This window comes from Plecotus auritus (genome assembly GCF_963455305.1).
Source record: "Plecotus auritus genome assembly, chromosome: 2".
NCBI lineage: Eukaryota > Metazoa > Chordata > Mammalia > Chiroptera > Vespertilionidae > Plecotus > Plecotus auritus.
In genome coordinates, this window is record NC_137771.1 from 180,116,892 (window position 1) to 180,134,547 (window position 17,656).

A 17,656-nucleotide genomic window follows, 5' to 3' on the forward strand; every position below is an offset into this window, starting at 1 on the left:
TATCTTAACAAAGGTATTATGGTGGTTTTTTTTCTATATTTAAAAAAAAAATTTGTAGTATTAGTCTGATTTGTAATACCTGTAATTTTTTGTAGTTGATGGAGATGTATTTTGTCATTCAAAAATATTGGTTTGTGTGTCTAATTTTGTTTTGATAATGTAATATTAATTTTTCATAAAGAGATCACCCATGTCATATAAACCACATAAAAATTGGATCTGTCCCCTGCCTGAGATGCCTCTTTAATGACTTTACATTAATCATATGATTACTGAGAATGACAAGATATGTTCTGGGTGTGTTTGGTGAATCAAGAATCCATCCTTACTGTATAATCACTCTAGCACTATCTTTACTGAAATTTAGCAATTTAAAAGAGTGTTCAGAGTCTTTTGTTTGGTACACAGGAACAGTTCCCCAATGCCAATCCATTTGGGTCATCTCCATTGCTGGTAACAGGAGCAAAGCCTTATATAATGCTTTGCTATTACTCATCAGTGTTATGTTTGTATAGTGCCTATCCCCAAAGCAACCACGCCTTTAAACTCATTTGATTTTTCCACATTCAGTTTATCTTGAAAATATGCACATTTGTGAAATATGTCTGGAGGACTGGTTATTCTAACTTATTTACAGAAGGAAAGAACTCAATAGTATTGATGAATTATTAAAATTTGAACTATTCAATTTCATCTCTAATACATTCTCTACTTAGAGAATTGCTACGAGGATTAAATAAGATAATATATATTAAATATCCTAACCTACACACTAGCATATGAGTATTTGACAAATGTTAGTTTAATATTAGATGATTCTTTACCCATGGTAAACATTTGCCAACTTTGGTTCATGAAACATCTAGATGCCTGGAGGCATTTCTACAGTTTCTTGAAAGAAATGTGGTCACAATACGCAAGCTTCAAATTTCTCTGCTCCAACATGAACCATGGATTGCAGACCTGAAGCAAGAAGCCCAACTTATAACATTTTTGCAAACTTCAGTGGTAAGGACACTTATTGAAAAGAGATTTGTGAGGTGATCTATCATCAGAAAACCAGACTCTCAGCTTACCTACTTCCCAGTTACAAGACATTGCTCAAGTCATTCTATATATTTCTATTTTGATTTATCTGCAAAACAACAATAGTAATAACTTATGGGCTTATAAGAAAACAAAAGTAATAAATATATGATAAGTATGATGTATAGACAATGAGTTACTATTTTGCACCAGGAAGTTAAGAGGGAGAACTAAAACAAACCGGCTGGTAATTTGTCTCATATTCCTTCTTCTACAACCCCATCACTACTCTCCTCAGAATTATTAAGTGAAAGCAAGTGGGACACACTTAATTTGTAAATGTTTACAATCTGGATAATATAGAAGTAAATACATATTTGACAAAAGACAAAAATAAGAGTTGCTGGAGAAAAGCAAGGGTTATATCACCAATATCTTTATTGTTGTAGAAAGGAGATGAGCTAATAATCAAAGATGATTAAAAAACAGAAGTGTAACCCTAGCTGGTTTTGCTCAGTGGATAGAGCATTGGCTTGTGGACTGAAGGGTCCCAGGTTTGATTCTGGTCAAGGGCACATGCTCCGGTTGTGAGCTGGATCCCCACTCGGGGTGGGGGTGGGGATGCAGGAGGCAACAAATCAATAATTCCCTCTCATCATTGATGTTTCTATCTCTCCCTTCCTATCTAAAATCAATAAAAATATATTAAAAAAATAGAAGTGTAACATATTATTTAAGAAACAAATATAATCAATAAACTTGTGAAAATAATGAACACTTAAGGAGGAAAGGGAAGTGGGAAGTATAGTGTATATGAACTAAGTCTGGTTCTTTCATGAACATACTAGTATGTTGGTAGATGATATCTGATGATGATAAATCAATACATACAAAGAAAAATATATTTTTCAGAATTATAAAGGTAACTATCAACAGAACCAGAAACAAAGACTCAAAATAAGTTACCACTAAGTTGGAAATAGAAAGGAGTTGGGAAGCTTTTGGTGTCCACCACAAGCTCTTTTGTATCATTTGATTTTCTATACTATTTATAAAATATGGAAGCAAAAATAAACTACTTAATAAGGTGTGATCTTGTTTATCTTTGGTGGCATCAAGATAACCTCAGATAGGATTGTTGTTACTAAGGATTTTATTTTTAGTCATACATTTTTTATTCTATACCTCTACTGTCTAGTAAGATAGCCACTAGACATGTGACTCTATGAAATTACATTAATTAAAACAAAATTATAAAAATTCAGTTTCTAAGTCTCATCTGCCATATTTCATAGTTAATGGCTACTGTGTTGGACAGCATAAAATTATGGAATTTTCCATTATTGCAAAAAGTCGTGTACCCTCTAAGGAATCTATACACAGTTGAGGTTTTGCCAATCACTCATTATTAGGTGACTACCTGAACTTTATCTCTAGACAAACATCCTATCTCTATATCAATGATGGTTGCCTCAGCTCATCATTTCTTTCTGACACACCACTTCTGGCCAGAGCACCTACCAGGTCATCATGTTTGATTATTCTAGGTGTGGCTTACACTTCTGCTAACTGAACTCCATTATAAAACTGACAAGCTTCTGACTGATGCTCTGGGCATCACTCAACCAGTCTTTATTATTTTCTTTAACCCCAATAAAATGTCATTCCTCACTTTGTGTAACTATGGTATATTCTGAGTGTTGCTATGTGTTTTGATGTAACCACAACAAAGTCTGAGGAATAAAAAGGCTTTTGGTAAAATCAAAATACTATTTCCTTCTAAAGTTAGGGAGAAGGCTTAACTTGGTTGGCCATTTTGTAAAACCAGATCACAAAAAGGCAGTGGTTTCACAGAAACTTAAACATATGCTACAAAATGGGTTGAAATAAAAATGGCTATGACATCAGGAACATAAAATACATTATGGATCAATTGACTAAAATGTGTAAAGGTCTATGTTAGAGGAGAAATTGGAATACCTGCAAAAAGTTTATAGTCAATCAGGGGAGAAAATAGCTTAATAGCTACCTTTAATATAAGTCAAATTGTGTATCCAGTAGAATGACTGACTTAACATCTTTTGTACTGCACAAATCAGAAAACTATTATAATTCTCAGATTTATTTTTAGCTAGGGTCTGGATGTGATTAAATTCTAACTTAATCCATGCCTTCTACCCATGAGTGCACAATCTTAGCCAAGTTTCATAGCCTCTTTGCAGTTAGCTTTCATTTGTTTCAATAGAGTTTGTGACAGTAACATTAATGTATTCTTCAGAAGTATCTGAGGATTGATCCATTGATATAGTGAATGCAAAGACCATAGCACACTGTCTGGTATCTATAAACACTCAAAAAAAAAATTTCTTACTATTAAGAGGAAGAAATGAAATGTTCTTTCCACTTCAGAATAAACAAGGAGGAAGGGGGCAGAATGTGTTACATTCAGTTTGCTCTTGTAGACCTAGCAGATGCAATGTGGGTCCAGAGTCAGTAGCTCCTGATATTTAGATTGTAGCTTAGGTATGGTGTGATCCTGGTACCTGCTGTGGGGATAGCAACTTCCTGATTGCTTAGCTTCCTATGTTTGGCAGAGATTACTAAACTTTTGGTGGGCCAATTTTGCAGTGCTGTCCTGAGAATTACTTCTGGAGTCACAGCCTCAAGCTTGTGCTCCAGACTTTCTAACAACATTGTAAGTACTTCATTCCAAATGTTAAACACTTTCTGTTTAAAATAGTAGAATAGTTTATATTATGTGAAACTGAACCCAACCTGAGAGAGACAGAATGGAAGAAGTGGCATCATGTCTCTGCCACTAGCGAGTGTGGTGTCTTCATGAGGTATGTGTGACAGTAACTGGGTCATATTACCACCCAGATCTGCTTTCTTATAAAATAAAAAGTATTCTTGAAGCAGGTTGTAGGAATGGCATTCTATTTATTCTGCCTACTAGCAGGAAATTCTGTCACCAGTGTCTTTCAGGATAACCATGGAGTAGGTGCCCTTGGTCTCCACATTCAGGTGATGCAGCATATCACACAGAATCATTTGAAAATGAAGTTCAAAATTGTTTCCTCAATCTATTGAGTGTAGGGAACTCTCTATAAAACCCTAGGTATGGGCAGCTTAGATTCTACTACTATGTGGTGGCCGATAGTCAAGTGCTCAGTCTCTACTAGAACCCAGTAGCAATCAAAAAGAAAAAAAAAAAAAAGTATTATCTAAGAGAATGGAATGTAGTTGCTTAAAATCCTAATGTCTACTCAGTGATTCCCCTATAGTGGCTGGCCAAAGGTCCCATGCAGGACTTCTATTTGCCACAGATACTCCAAGCACCATTGGATCTGCTGGGTATATGTAGCCCAAGTGATAAAGCAACTTGAACAGCAGCACAAAACTGCTCCAGATCCTTCTCTTGTTATGTGTCTCACTCAAAATTAGCAATATTTTGAATTATTTGATCAATGGGTTGAAATAGCAAACTCAAGTAAGGAATATGTTGCTTCCAAAATCTAAAGAACCTTGTTAGGCATTGTGGCTCTTTCCTAGTAACAGAAGAGCAGAAACTTTCCAGTTGCCTTAGAAGGTATATCTTGACATATTCCAGGCCACTGATACTCTAGAAAAGTCTCCAGTGTGACTTTTGGTGACACAAGCTCCAGAATTTTGGGGGATATATTTCCATGATGGTGTCACACAATTGTTAGAATACCTTCTATTTCCTGAGTATACTACTGGTACCAATAGATAAAAAGCAGTAGAATTAGTTGCTGTAGAAAGTAAGGGATTATCTGATCTTGGAATGTTTTTGAATAAGCTGAGTCTGCCTTGGCTGTGTTTTAGTGGAGCAGATTCCTGCAATAGGTAGGAGGCTGACCTAGATGTCCTTTAAGGTCCCTTCTAATCTCAATTTAAATGAAACCATGAAGAGTGAGCAGAAAATGTTAAAGGAAAGAAAAGGAATTTCTGCAACGCATGCAGTAAGCATTAGATGTCAGCAAGAAGGTGGTGTCTTAGAGAACTTGATCCCAATATATGTTCCATACATAGTGTAGCATCAGGATCTTTCATATATACCTACACACACAGAGTTAATTAAACTGGACCTATTATGTTCTCACCTCAAATTAACTCAGCAGCTATGATACAGATTCTGATGATGTGCCTTTCCCTGGGAATGGAGATATTTGGAAAGATGTGTGGACCAGAAATAGGAAATTGGGGGTTTTAGAATATAATCCCAGTATTGCCAGGTATTCAACATCTGCTCTTTGAACAGTTTATTGCAAATTCTAGTTGGCTTCACTAAAAAGGAGACTTGCGAGATGTTTACTAAGAACATTTTATAATTGAGTATAAAATAGTTCATCAGGTAAAAGATCTAGACTCAGGAGCAACCTCATGTATTTGCCTCTCAGATTTCACAATGGTTGCAGCCCTAAAATGGAATATAATTCACTTTTTTGTGCGTCTTGAGTTTTGACGCTAAAGCAAGGGCTTAGTGAAGGATATCATAATTCCTCTTTGTGGTGACAGAATTGTACTAAGGAGCAGCTGCTACAATCGAGTGGAATAAGATAAGTATTGATTAAGTCTGCAACACTCCTCAGGCCACAAATGGAGTTCTTCCTGAACCTCTGAAGAACTGGTATCTCCAAGGAAATCAGGAGACCTGGCCCCCTACCTGCCTTAGGAGCACTTTGTGGGAGGTGCAGACCAAAGTTGAATTTACACATGAGTGACTAAAATTTCCTACCACCAAGCATAAGAAGTCACTCAAGAGCAGCGTCCCTAAACCACAGCTACAGGATGTGGGCACAAGCCCTTGTATAATTGTTGGCCAAGAGCCAATAAGTATTCATCCCTGTGCAAATACTGGGGCTTTTTTTTTTGTTGTTGTTGCTGTTAACCTTTGAAAACCACAGGCATTAGCCTCTCTCTTTCTTCCCCTTGGCACAGTCATCTTCTTTTCTTCGACTTGGTCTCTTATGTGCAAAGAATTTCTGAGGAGCTTTTAAGACTAAATTTAATACTTTTGCCCTCCCCTCTCCTGCCCCACAACATACCAGGCAGAGGTAAACCCTACTTAAAAAATATCTGCTGGCTGTGTTGGCTTCCGCAGTTTTGTTTGGGCTTTTTGATCAGAGAGGAAATCAGAGAGCTCTATGAGTGACCTTAGCCTTCAAGAAAAGTCAGACAATTTCTGGAAGTTCCCTCTATACAACAGTGATTCATTTTTTCCTCTCACCTCTGAATTAACCCAGCAACTAAGATATACTGATTTAGATGGCATGCCTTTCTCTGGGAATGGAGATATATGGAAAGAGCAGTAGATCAGAAATAGGAAACTGGAAACTTTACCCTCTAATCCCAGTATTGCCAAAAATTCACCATCTGCTTTTTGAGCAATTTCTTCCCAATTTCTAGGCCTTTGCTCTGTGAAATGAAAGCTTTGGATTAGGTGGTTCCTATGCTTCTTCAGCTCCACAGCCCTGAGCATTGGATTCCTTGGTAATGCTTCAGTAAAGGCAATGAGAATGGGCCTCAAGGTAAAAGATCCCAAACTCATAAATTGTCCCTTTTTATCTACTTTTGAGGCTGGCCAAATGTCAGGCCTCCAAAGAGGCCCTGTTGTCTACTGGGAGGTAAGGGATAGTGATTCTTGATCATCTACTTTGTTATAAATAGCTGAGTATCCATCAGCCCTGACTCTGTGCCCAATGTCCCACATCCTTATATGGAAATCCAAGCTGAGCTTACTCCAGCATAAGAATATATATATATATATATAAAAGCCAAGTGACCAGAATGACTGGTCTCTATGACACCCACTGCAGTGGCCAACCCGATAGGCCCCTCTCAACTTCCCATGGCCCCACCCCCTGGCCAGCCCAGCCCAGCCCCCAATTGCCCCTCCACCCTGATCATGGGTGGGTCCAGCTGTCCAACCTCCCACATCCCCTCCTGCCCGCTGGCCCGGCTCTAATCAGACCCCATCGGGGCAGATAGCTGGATCCCACTTGTGCACAAATTCATGCATCAGGCCTCTAGTTTTTCAATAAAACAGATGTCAGATGGACATTATAAGATCTAAGTAAACAGAAAAAGAAATTTCTAAGCATCAAAACTAGTCAAAATATACTAGAAGACTATGAGTAAGCTGTCAATAGAGATGCTCAAGCGGTTTCTGAAAGGAGACTTTCTGGGATTTTCTAGTGGGAATTCCCAAATTGGATAAAGATCAGATAAAGAAGATGGCCAACTATGTCATTTAAATGATTACATGCTTCATATTAAATGACTTTTGTATCTAAACCTATTCCCAATCAAACCTATGGTGTCCCTTTTGGAAACTCCATTGGTATAGTCCAGATGATAGTCTGAAGGAAAAACCCACATGTACACTAGGTCCTATGATTTGGGGATGTTTTCTGAGAAGCCAAGTGAGAACATCAACTGTCACCAGAGAAAAAGATGGCCAGTGGGTCTACCGTGACCAAGAAACCATTCTAAGGGAGAACTGAATTTAGTGTTTTTGGATGTTACCCCACTTTCTGCTGCAAAAGTCACATCGTTCTGCAGGCAAGTACTCAATGACTTTTCTTTAATAAAATAACTTACCTCATTCCATTAAGTCCTCACAAGACCTGTATGAAAAAGGCAGAGAGGTATTATTGCCTCCACTTTGCAGATGAAAAAATTAAACCTTAGGAAAGTTAAAGTAATTTTCCAAGGTCTCACCTGACTGATTTAACTCTTTTTAAACAAAAAGGAGTTTAATTATCTAATCAATAGCAACAATGATTTGGAGGATCTTAAAAATCATAGGTTAAAGGATTACATCAATTGTCTCTTCAGCAATCCCTTTCACAATATCCACTTGATCTGTCTCTACTTGAATACATCAAGCAATAAGGGTTTCACTCTTTCTAGGAGCAACCCATTCTATTTTTGGACATTTCTACCTTTAAGAGTTTATTCTTGTTTTACATTACTATCCAAGTTCTTGTATTCTCTCATCCTCGGATCATAATCCTGCTTTCTAGGTCACATTTATTATTTTATAGCATATATCTCAGGAGAGTTTTTGTGAAATGTGAAGACAGTTATCCTGTTATCATCTCTGAGTTCTCCATACTGAACAGCTTCAGTGAGATTAAATGAATATTCTATTGTTACAGACTGGACCTTAGGGCTCAGAGACATCTACCTCCTCTCATGTTTTCTGATTTAATTCCATTGACGATATTACAATGCGTCCTTTAGAAGGTCATTTGGGAACAGTCCAGCTTAGGTTACAAAGAGGACAACTATGCAGAGAGAAGTCAATTGTCAGGCTAATCCTTAAATGGTAACTGAAGAGAAAGGGCTGGACATTTCAGATGCTTCTGCCAACAAATGCCACTATCTTGAGGCAAATGGGGATTTTCAGGCAACAGTGTTATAATAATTTGCCAATTATGAGGACTTCAGAACCACTGCCAAAACAATCCAATGACTTTTCTTTCCACTACTGTTGACAGGACAGCTAAAAATTTCAACATTTCCTTTTACAGTCTGAATAGAAGTTCCCTGCCTTGGGGATTGTAACAATATTTGCTATCATGGGGGGAAAAGTGGATACTGGGAAGGGGGAGAAGAGGGAGGGAAATACTAATAGAAGTAAACAAAGATAAAATGAAATGAGGTTTATTCAAGGTTTGGGTTCTGAATGCCTCCATCAAACTGATGTTTGTGAATGCATCGGAGGACAAATCTTAGGAATTGAGGAAGTAAGTTTTTCAAAGACTTAAAAAATAGATATCACATAAGCAAAACACACACAAAATATGCCTGAATTTTTTCATTTGAAACCTACCAAGGTTTCTCAACTTTGAGTCTTGGGACAGGCAAAAAGCTGATTATAATAATGTATATGGTGTTCAACATTCAAAATAAATTAAAAATAAGGTAAAATTGGAATTTTGAAAAATACAAGAAACTTGAAAAATTGAAAAAAGATGAGATAATCTCTCAGGTTGTTCAAAATGAGACATAAGTCAAGGAAATACAAAGAGGAAATAAAAGGAAGAAGAACAATGGAAACAGAATGAGTTAGGATGCACCTCAAAACCCTTTGGGATCCATAAACATTCCACAGGGACCCCCCTCTGAGACCCCAAAAGAAGGAGACCAGTGGCATTACCACTTCTAACTTTAATCATTGTGGCCCTACTTCTATCTATTTTACATATTGGACACCCATTAGAACAAAAGGGCCTGCTATTAAAAAAAATGTTTGAACAAAAAACTGTAAACAGAAATGAGCCATTGAAAATTCCTGAGCAGGGACTGCTATGATCAAATTGTGCTTTAGGAATCTGGCAACCAAGAGCAGATTGGATCAGAAGTAGCCTTGGAGTGAGAACCCTAATTAAAAGGCTATGACCTATAAAAAAAAACAGACTATGGCCATTCTCCAAGTGAGCAGAATTTAAAATTAAAAAAATGTTGATCTAATAATATACCTGTGGGAATAGAAAGGAGAAGTATACGTACAATTTTTAAAGAAGGATGAACAGTCTGACATCTGGGAATTGGTGTATAATGCTAAGCCACATACAGATGTGGTACTTTTATGGCCTGAATGTTTGTGTCCCATCCCCCACCACAAATTTCATATGTTGAAATCTTAAAGCCCGATGTGGGGCCAATAGGCAGTGATTAGGTCATGAGGGCAGAGCCCTTGTGAATGATATTAATGCTCTCATAAAAGAAGCACAAGAGGACATCTTTGCCCCTTTACCATGTGAGGATATATAATGAAGTCTGCAACCTCAGGAGAGTCCCTCAGCTGACCATACTGGCATATTGATCTCAGACTTTCAGCCTTCAGAACTGTAACAAATAAATATTAGTTGTTTATAAGCCACCCAATTTGTGATATTTTATTATAGCGGCCCGAACTGATTAAGACAGATACTATATGGAATGTATTTGGAAAGGAGTTTAAAGAAATCAAAACTCATGGATTTCAAGAATAATGACTGGGTCCATGAAAATGCCACAGAGAAATGCAGGCATGTAAAGATGTTGAATGTGAGAGGCTATTGGAACAGTGTTATAGATGATCAGCAGACACAAATGCAAAACTGAATCTTGAAGAAATATCAGGGGCGCAAATGTGGATTTGGAAGACACTCTCATAAGAAGGGTAGTTAATATAATACAGAGTACACCAATAAGAGAGAAGATCAGGATCAGAGGGCTAAAGATCAAGGCCTAGAAAATGCCTTCATTGAGAGGGTAGAGGAACAAGGACCCAGAGAGTCTGTCCTGAGTTTATGATCAGATATTCATTTGATAACATTATTTAATGGGTTTAGGAAAATTTATTTTCTGGTTTTAGGAAACTTGATTAGCCTTACATAAGATCTGAAGGGCACCTCCATCAGTCTAATCAAGATTTTAGATTTTCTAAGATACTAAATATTTAAAATCATATAATACTATTTAAAAGTAGTTAATTATTTCAGTCCAAAAATATGGTGGGCTGAACCAGAATCTTCAATAATGGTATATCTATGAATGATATACATCAAAAAGAGTTTCAAAAACCAATACTCCCACGGGCAAGGGAATAGCCAAGTTTGTTGCGGTTTCCAATGAATGACATCAGTCCCATGTAGGTCTCAATCAAAATGGGTTCAGTTAACACCATCAGTCTTTTTCCTCCTCCAGATCCACTTGAACTCTTGAGGGCATTCTGGATAGCTGGAACAAGCTTAGACATGAACCCAGACAGCTGAAGAGGAAAAGAAGGCACAAAGTTAGTGAATGCAGATTAGGTCCAGACAAACCCCCGCCCCAAACAGTTCTTATCAAAGTTGACAATTCTTGGGAGCTACAGTGATTCTTACTTCTTAAATAAGAATCATTTCTCAGAATTGTTAATGTTGCTTCTGTTAGTCTTTTAGTAAATTAATCATTTATTTATCATTAAGTAATTAATCACTTAATAAGTTATGTACATAAAATAATCTACCTTATCTTGTTTATTTTTATTATTCACTAGAGGCCCGGTGCACAAATTCTTATACAGTGGGGTCCAGCAGGCCTGGCCAAATCAGGGCTGATTGGGCAGGGCTGGCCAGGAGAGGGACTGTGGGAGGTTGGCAGGCTGGCCCTGCCCCCTGGTCGAACTCCCGGTTGAACTTCTGGTTGAACTCCAAATTGAGAGGACAATTTGCATATTAGCCTTTTATTATATAGGATAATTTGTGCAACATTTGTAAGTCAGTTTAGCCCATATTTGCTGATAGTCTATTATGAATCAGATACCTGTTGGGTGCTTCTAAAGATGTAAAAACAAGGAAGATATAGTCTCCGTAAACAAGTGATACAATAATAATCTAAAAAATAAACTTGCAATTATTATACAAGGTTCACAAAAACAAATAGCAAAAGAGAAGCATAATATGCTAAAGAAACACAAAAGAGGGAGAATTCATACACCGTTAGAGTCAGGAAAGACTGAAAAAAAGTGATGCTTAAGACAATCCTTTAAGTGTTAATAGGATTTCAATTAGTGAAATAAGGTTAGGGAGGGCCTACTTGACAGCTGTTGTTTTTCTGACCCAGCATCCTTTCCACCATTTGAGATTCTTCTTCTAATACTAGTAAGAATATTTCAATTTTCCTTTGGTGAACCACTCTCTTCCCTTTAGTGCAAGTAGTTTAGGTGGGGCTGACTTCAGCAATGACAGGCCTAATCTCTCAGAGGAATCCATTCCTCTAGTTACAAAGATTAGTTCAGGTATGGCCACTTGAACAATGTGACTGAGAAACTGATAGAATACTAATCTGTTGGTATCCATGGCTGTTTTTGCCACACATAGTGAGAACCTAACTAAGAATGAAGCAAACAGAGGTGAAAGAACTAAGACATCAAGCAAGATAAATTCTTAACAAAGACATTTGAATTACTAGATCAGCCTACCATTAACTTTTAGTAAAATGAGTGTGAAAAAAATATATTTCTTTGATCAAGCAAAGTCCAGTTGAGTGAATAGGAGAGTTATTCAGGGAGCATTCCAAACAGAAATATAAAAAAGAAAATGGATTGAGAAAGCTTTTATCTTTATATTTCCAATAAGCTTTTTTATATCCAGCATGTGATTCCAATATAAAGCTGTCAGATACATAACAGAAGGTATCATCATTTCCATGTTAGAAACCAATTCTTATATAGGAAAATGACTTAGCCAAAGTCACTCACTTTCTGGATCATAGTTAAATATATATATATATATATATATATATATATATATATATATATATATATATATATATATATAATTTGGAATAGGACCTACTCACAATGAAACCCAAATCTATTTCCCAGGGATCACTAATCTATATTAAAATTCTTAGAGTATATTCTAATATCAATTCAAATTATTAAGCATACTATATAAATTGTTCTTCCCATTTCTCCATCAGGAGGTCAATCTTTGCTTTAAAGAACTAAAATAGGAGTGATAATGGAATAAAAAATGATATGCCTATAGTCTCACCACAATCTAATTTTCTATATGGTTTTATCTGAATTTCTTAATTTTATAACAAGTTGCTCTTGGACAAACCATTTTTCCATATTAGATTTAGTTTCCTTACAAAAAACAAACAAAACAAAACAAAAAAACACCAAAATTTAAGATGTACCTATTATTACTAGTTGACCTCACACCTGAGTGAGAAAAAAAGCTATGTAAATGAAACTTGTAATTTGCTAGCTGTGTGACAGATTGTAATTTCACTTCTCTTTTTAGAGCCTCAGTTTGAATTAAGTTCTGTTTTTATAAGATAATATCAGAAAAAAAGTTAGTCACTGATGATAAGACAATATAGAGTTTGCTAGAGTATACCAATATCTGTGGATTTTCAGAATAAACCCAGACAAATGAAATGAGTTCACTGAATAATTTTCCATCCAAATCAGTGAAATACTTTCTAGATTTTTTTTTCCATTTTAATTTCTACTTTTCATCTAAAAATTTCCTCTGAATGGATTCTTTTCTTTGTAACTTTTACAAGATTTTTATTTTTGTCCATTTCAAATTTAGTCACTATACGTTTTCTTCTGATATTATTTTTAATATTACTTTCTTGAGTTTGATTTAGCTATCTTATTTTTGTGTTCAACTCTATTAGAACTAACTTTCCTCAGGCAAAACTTTGCTTCTTAATGTCAAAAATAATATGTAATTTTTCAGTTTACTTACCAGCTATGTAAGTTTAGCCAGTGTCATTTTGTTTTAGTTGCTTTAATTTTGTGTGTACATGAATTATTTCTATCCGTGCTGTAAACTAACTCTGTGTGCCACTAAAAGTTGAAAGGGCATCTAAAATTATTCAAGAAATATTGATGAAGCCCCTACACTATACTCCAGGCATGTTCTCTGTGCGGTGAATAGACAATCAAGAGTCCTGCTCTCATGGGACTTATATTCTTGTGGTATGAGACAAAAAATAAAAGTAGATACAAGTGATTTTCATAGTCATAAATTTTAGGAAGAAAATCAAATGTGATAAAGGGATAAATAGCAATGTAGCTGAGGAAAACTTTACATATTATGTTCAGGGCAAGTCTTTCTGAGGCAGCAAAACTTAAACTGAGGTCCAAATGATAAAAAAGAGGTGATTATTTAGAGAAGGTGTTCTAGGAAGAAAATAACAGCAATGCAAAGGCTGTGAGGTAGCAATGAGTTTAGTTCACTTAAGGCAGTGGTCGGCAAACCGTGGCTCGCAAGCCACATGCGGCTCACGAGCTGCGGTTTGCCGCTCTGTTGACTAATGAGTTTGCCAACCACTGTCATATACTACCCTTTACCTCTTTGCATACAATATGCCACAATTGCCTAATCCTCATAGCTTCCAACTACACAGTAACATTTAGTCTAGTCCAGTGGTCAGCAAATTCATTAGTCAACAGAGCGGCAAACCGTGGCTCGTGAGCCACATGTGGCTCGCAAGCCGCGGTTTGCCGACCACTGATTTAAGGAACACATAAAAGTCCTATAAGACTAGGTTACAGTGACCAAAAAAAGGGGGTAAGAGAACAGGGCATGAACAATCTTGTGGGCAATATTAAGGACTTCAGACTGAAGTGATATTAAGGACAAGTTTAATGTTGCATGTATGTGTGTTTTTTAAAAATAATTCTGGCTGCTGTTTGAAGAAATTGCTATTAGGGTAAAGAATGGAAGCAGAAATATGAGTTTGGAGGTCACTTCAGTAGTCCAGGCAAGAGATGATAGTGGCTTGGACCAGATAACAGTTGAGAACATGAGAACTGGTTGAATTGGGAATATTCTTCAAGGTACAGCCATAGTACTTGCTGATATCATTGAATATAGGAGGTCAAGAGAAAACAGAGGAATCAAAGATGACATCCAGCATTTTGGTCTGATCATTTCAGTAGGTGGTACTATCATTACTGAGTTGGAGAAGCCTGTGAGAGTAGGAGTTGGAGGTGGTGAGTGCTCAAGGATTCTGTTTTAGATGTGTTTTTGAAGTGTTTAACAATTAAGCTTTTTAGAGATTTACAATAGCCAGCTGGATACTTGAGCCTAGAGCATGAAGACATATGCAGATGAAAAGTCCATGTCTATAGCTAAAAATGCCATAATAATAATTATAGATCCAGAAGTCAAGAACAATATATTGGGAAAAAAATGGCAGCAGAATAGACAGACGTGTCCCAAGCCTTGTCCCGGAGCAGATAGAAAGAACAGCTGAGGGTCGCATGGAGAGTGTCTGTTAGTGAGTTAAGGGACAGCTATACTCCAGGAGAAGTTGGGGGACTGCTGTACGCGGCTCCCCTGACTGGGCAGCCCCCACTGCTGCTGGGTTTCCTCGCGGAGCCACCAGCTTGGACGCGGAGACCGCGCCATCGTGAAGGGGAAAGTGGATGTTATCAGAAGCCTGAAAATCTGCAACTACGGCACCCACCAAACAGCTGCGAACCCCAGAGCACTGGTCCCCAATTGGCGCAAACACGCGGATTCAGAGGAGCTCTAAATTCCACCACGGAAAGGTCAGATTTCGCCTGTGATAAGGAGAGAAAGAACTACATAACCAGACACCCAAAGAAGAGAGACCATGGGGAGACAAAGAAACAGCCCTCATATGAAAGAAAAGCAGGCATCACCAGAAAAGAAAGTAAATGAAATGGAGGCAAGCAACCTGTCAGAGAAATAATTCAGAGAAATGGTCATAAGGTGGCTGAAAAGAATGGAAGACAAATTCGACAATATGAGTAAGAACCAAGAGGAAATAAAGAACCAAAAAGAAATGAAAAAAGACATCGCTGCTATAAAGAACTCAATAGAAAGCATCAAGAGTAGACTAGAAGAAGCAGAGGACCACATCAGTGAGCTAGAAGACAAGGTAGGAAAAAATACCCAAGTAGAGCAGCGTCTAGAAAAAAAAATTAAAAAGCAGGAGAAGGGCCTACGGGAACTTTGGGACAACACAAAACAACAACCGCATAATAGGGGTTCCAGAAGGAGAGGAAACTGAGCAAGGAATAGAAAACCTGTTTGAAGAAATAATGACAAAAAACCTCCCTGATATTGGGAAGAAAAAACCCACACAAATCCAAGAAGCTCAGAGTCCCAAGCAAAATGAAGTCCAAAAGACTGACACCAAGGCACATTATAATTAAATTGGCAAATGCCAATGACAAAGTAAGAATCTTAAAAGCGGCCAGAGAGAGACAGAAAGTTACCTACAAAGGAACCCCCATCAGACTAGCGACTGATTTCTCAACAGAAACTCATCAGGCCAGAAGGGAATGGAATGAAATATACAAAGTCATGCAAAAGAAGGGTCTCAATCCAAGAATACTGTACCCAGCAAGGCTATCAATCAAAATTAAAGGTGAAATCAGGAGCTTCACAGACAAAAAAGGACTAAGGGAATTTATTACCACCAAACCAGCAATGCAAGAAATGCTAAAGGGTCTGCTGTAAAAAAAAAAAAAAAAAAAAAAAAAAAAAAAAAAAAGGAAGCAAAGAAGTAACACAGGGGTAAAGAAAAAAAATAGTGACAAATGAGTACCTATCAATAGTAACTTTAAATGCAAATATTAAATGCCCCAATCAAAAGACATAGGGTAATGGATTGGATGAGAAAACATGACCCATATATCTGCTCTCTACAAGAAACCCACCTCAGAATAAAAGATGCACACAGACTGAGGGTGAAGGGATGGAAAAAGGTTTTTTAGGTATATAGAAATGAAAAAAAGCTGGGGTAGCAATACTTATATCTGACAAATTAGATCTCAAAGTGAAGGACATAACAAGAGATAAGGAAAGCCACTTCATAATACTGAAGGGAGCAATCCCACAAAAAGAAATAACTCGGGTAAACATGTATGCACCCAATACAGGAACACCCAAATACATAAAAAAAAAAAAAAAAAAAAACTCCTGGAGGATATCAAAGGAGAGATTGACACAATACAGTCATAGTGGGAGACTTTAATACCCCACTATCACCATTGGACAAATCCTCTAAACGAAAAATCAGCAAAGAAACATCAATCCTAAATGACTCACTAGACCAGATAGAATTAATTGACATCTTCATTTCACCCCAAAGCCACAGAATATACATTCTTCTCAAGTGCACATGGGTCATTTTCAAAGATAGATCATATGTTGGGTCATAGGCAAAGGCTCTTCAAATTCAAGAAGATAGAAATCATATCAAGCATCTTCTCAGATCACAGTGGCATAAAACTGGAAATCAACTACAATAAAAAAATCCAAAAAAATCAAACATATGGAGACTAAACAGCATGCTATTAAACAATGACTGGGTTACCAGAGAAATCAAGGAAGAAATAAAAAACATCATGGCAAGAAATTACAATGAAAACCAGTTAGAGCGGTTTCAACAATCCAAAATCAATGGGACACAGTGAAAGCAGTCTTGAGAGGGAATTTCAGAGCTCTACTAGCCTACTGCAAAAAAAAAAAAAAAAAAAAAAGAAACAATGGTAATAAATTACCTAACCCTACAACTCAAAGAGTTAGAAAGAGAGCAACAAGAAAAGCCCAGTGTATGCAGAAGGAAGGAAATAATAAAGATCAGAGCCTCCCTAACCAGTTTGGCTCAGTGGATAGAGAATTGGCCTGCGGACTCAAGGGTCCCAGGTTCGATTCTGATCAAGGGCATGTACCTTGGTTGTGGGCACATCCCCAGTGGGGGTGTGTGCAGGAGGCAGCTGATTGATGTTTCTCATCGATATTTCTAACTCTCTATCCCTCTCCCTTCCTCTCTGTAAGAAATCAATAAAATATATTTAAAAAATAAATAAATAAATATCAGAGCGGACATAAAGAACATTGAGACCAAAAAATCAATACAAAAGATCAACAAAACCAAGAGCTGGTTCTTTGAAAGGATAAACAAGATTGATAAACCTCTAGCCAGGCTCACCAAGAAGCAAAGAGAGAGGACCATAATAGACAAAATCAGAAATGAAAGAGGTGAAATAACAACAGATCCCACCAAAATACAAAGGATTGTTAAAAAATACTATGAACAATTCTATTCCAACAAACTGGACAACCAG

At 37.0% G+C, this 17,656-nt stretch overlaps 1 protein-coding gene across 1 annotated transcript in view; it reads right to left on the reverse strand.

Moving 5' to 3' along the window:
• Positions 1 to 10,383: 10,383 nt before the first annotated feature.
• The window catches only part of TPRG1 (tumor protein p63 regulated 1), a gene marked incomplete at its 5' end in the record, with an annotated part of 100,164 nt that continues 92,891 nt past the window's right edge, over positions 10,384 to 17,656 (reverse strand). The window contains one exon of the mRNA XM_080654296.1: positions 10,384 to 10,813. Coding sequence (XP_080510422.1) covers positions 10,619 to 10,813 — 195 coding nt within the window. The 3' untranslated portion in view covers positions 10,384 to 10,618. The remainder of the gene's footprint in view (positions 10,814 to 17,656) is intronic.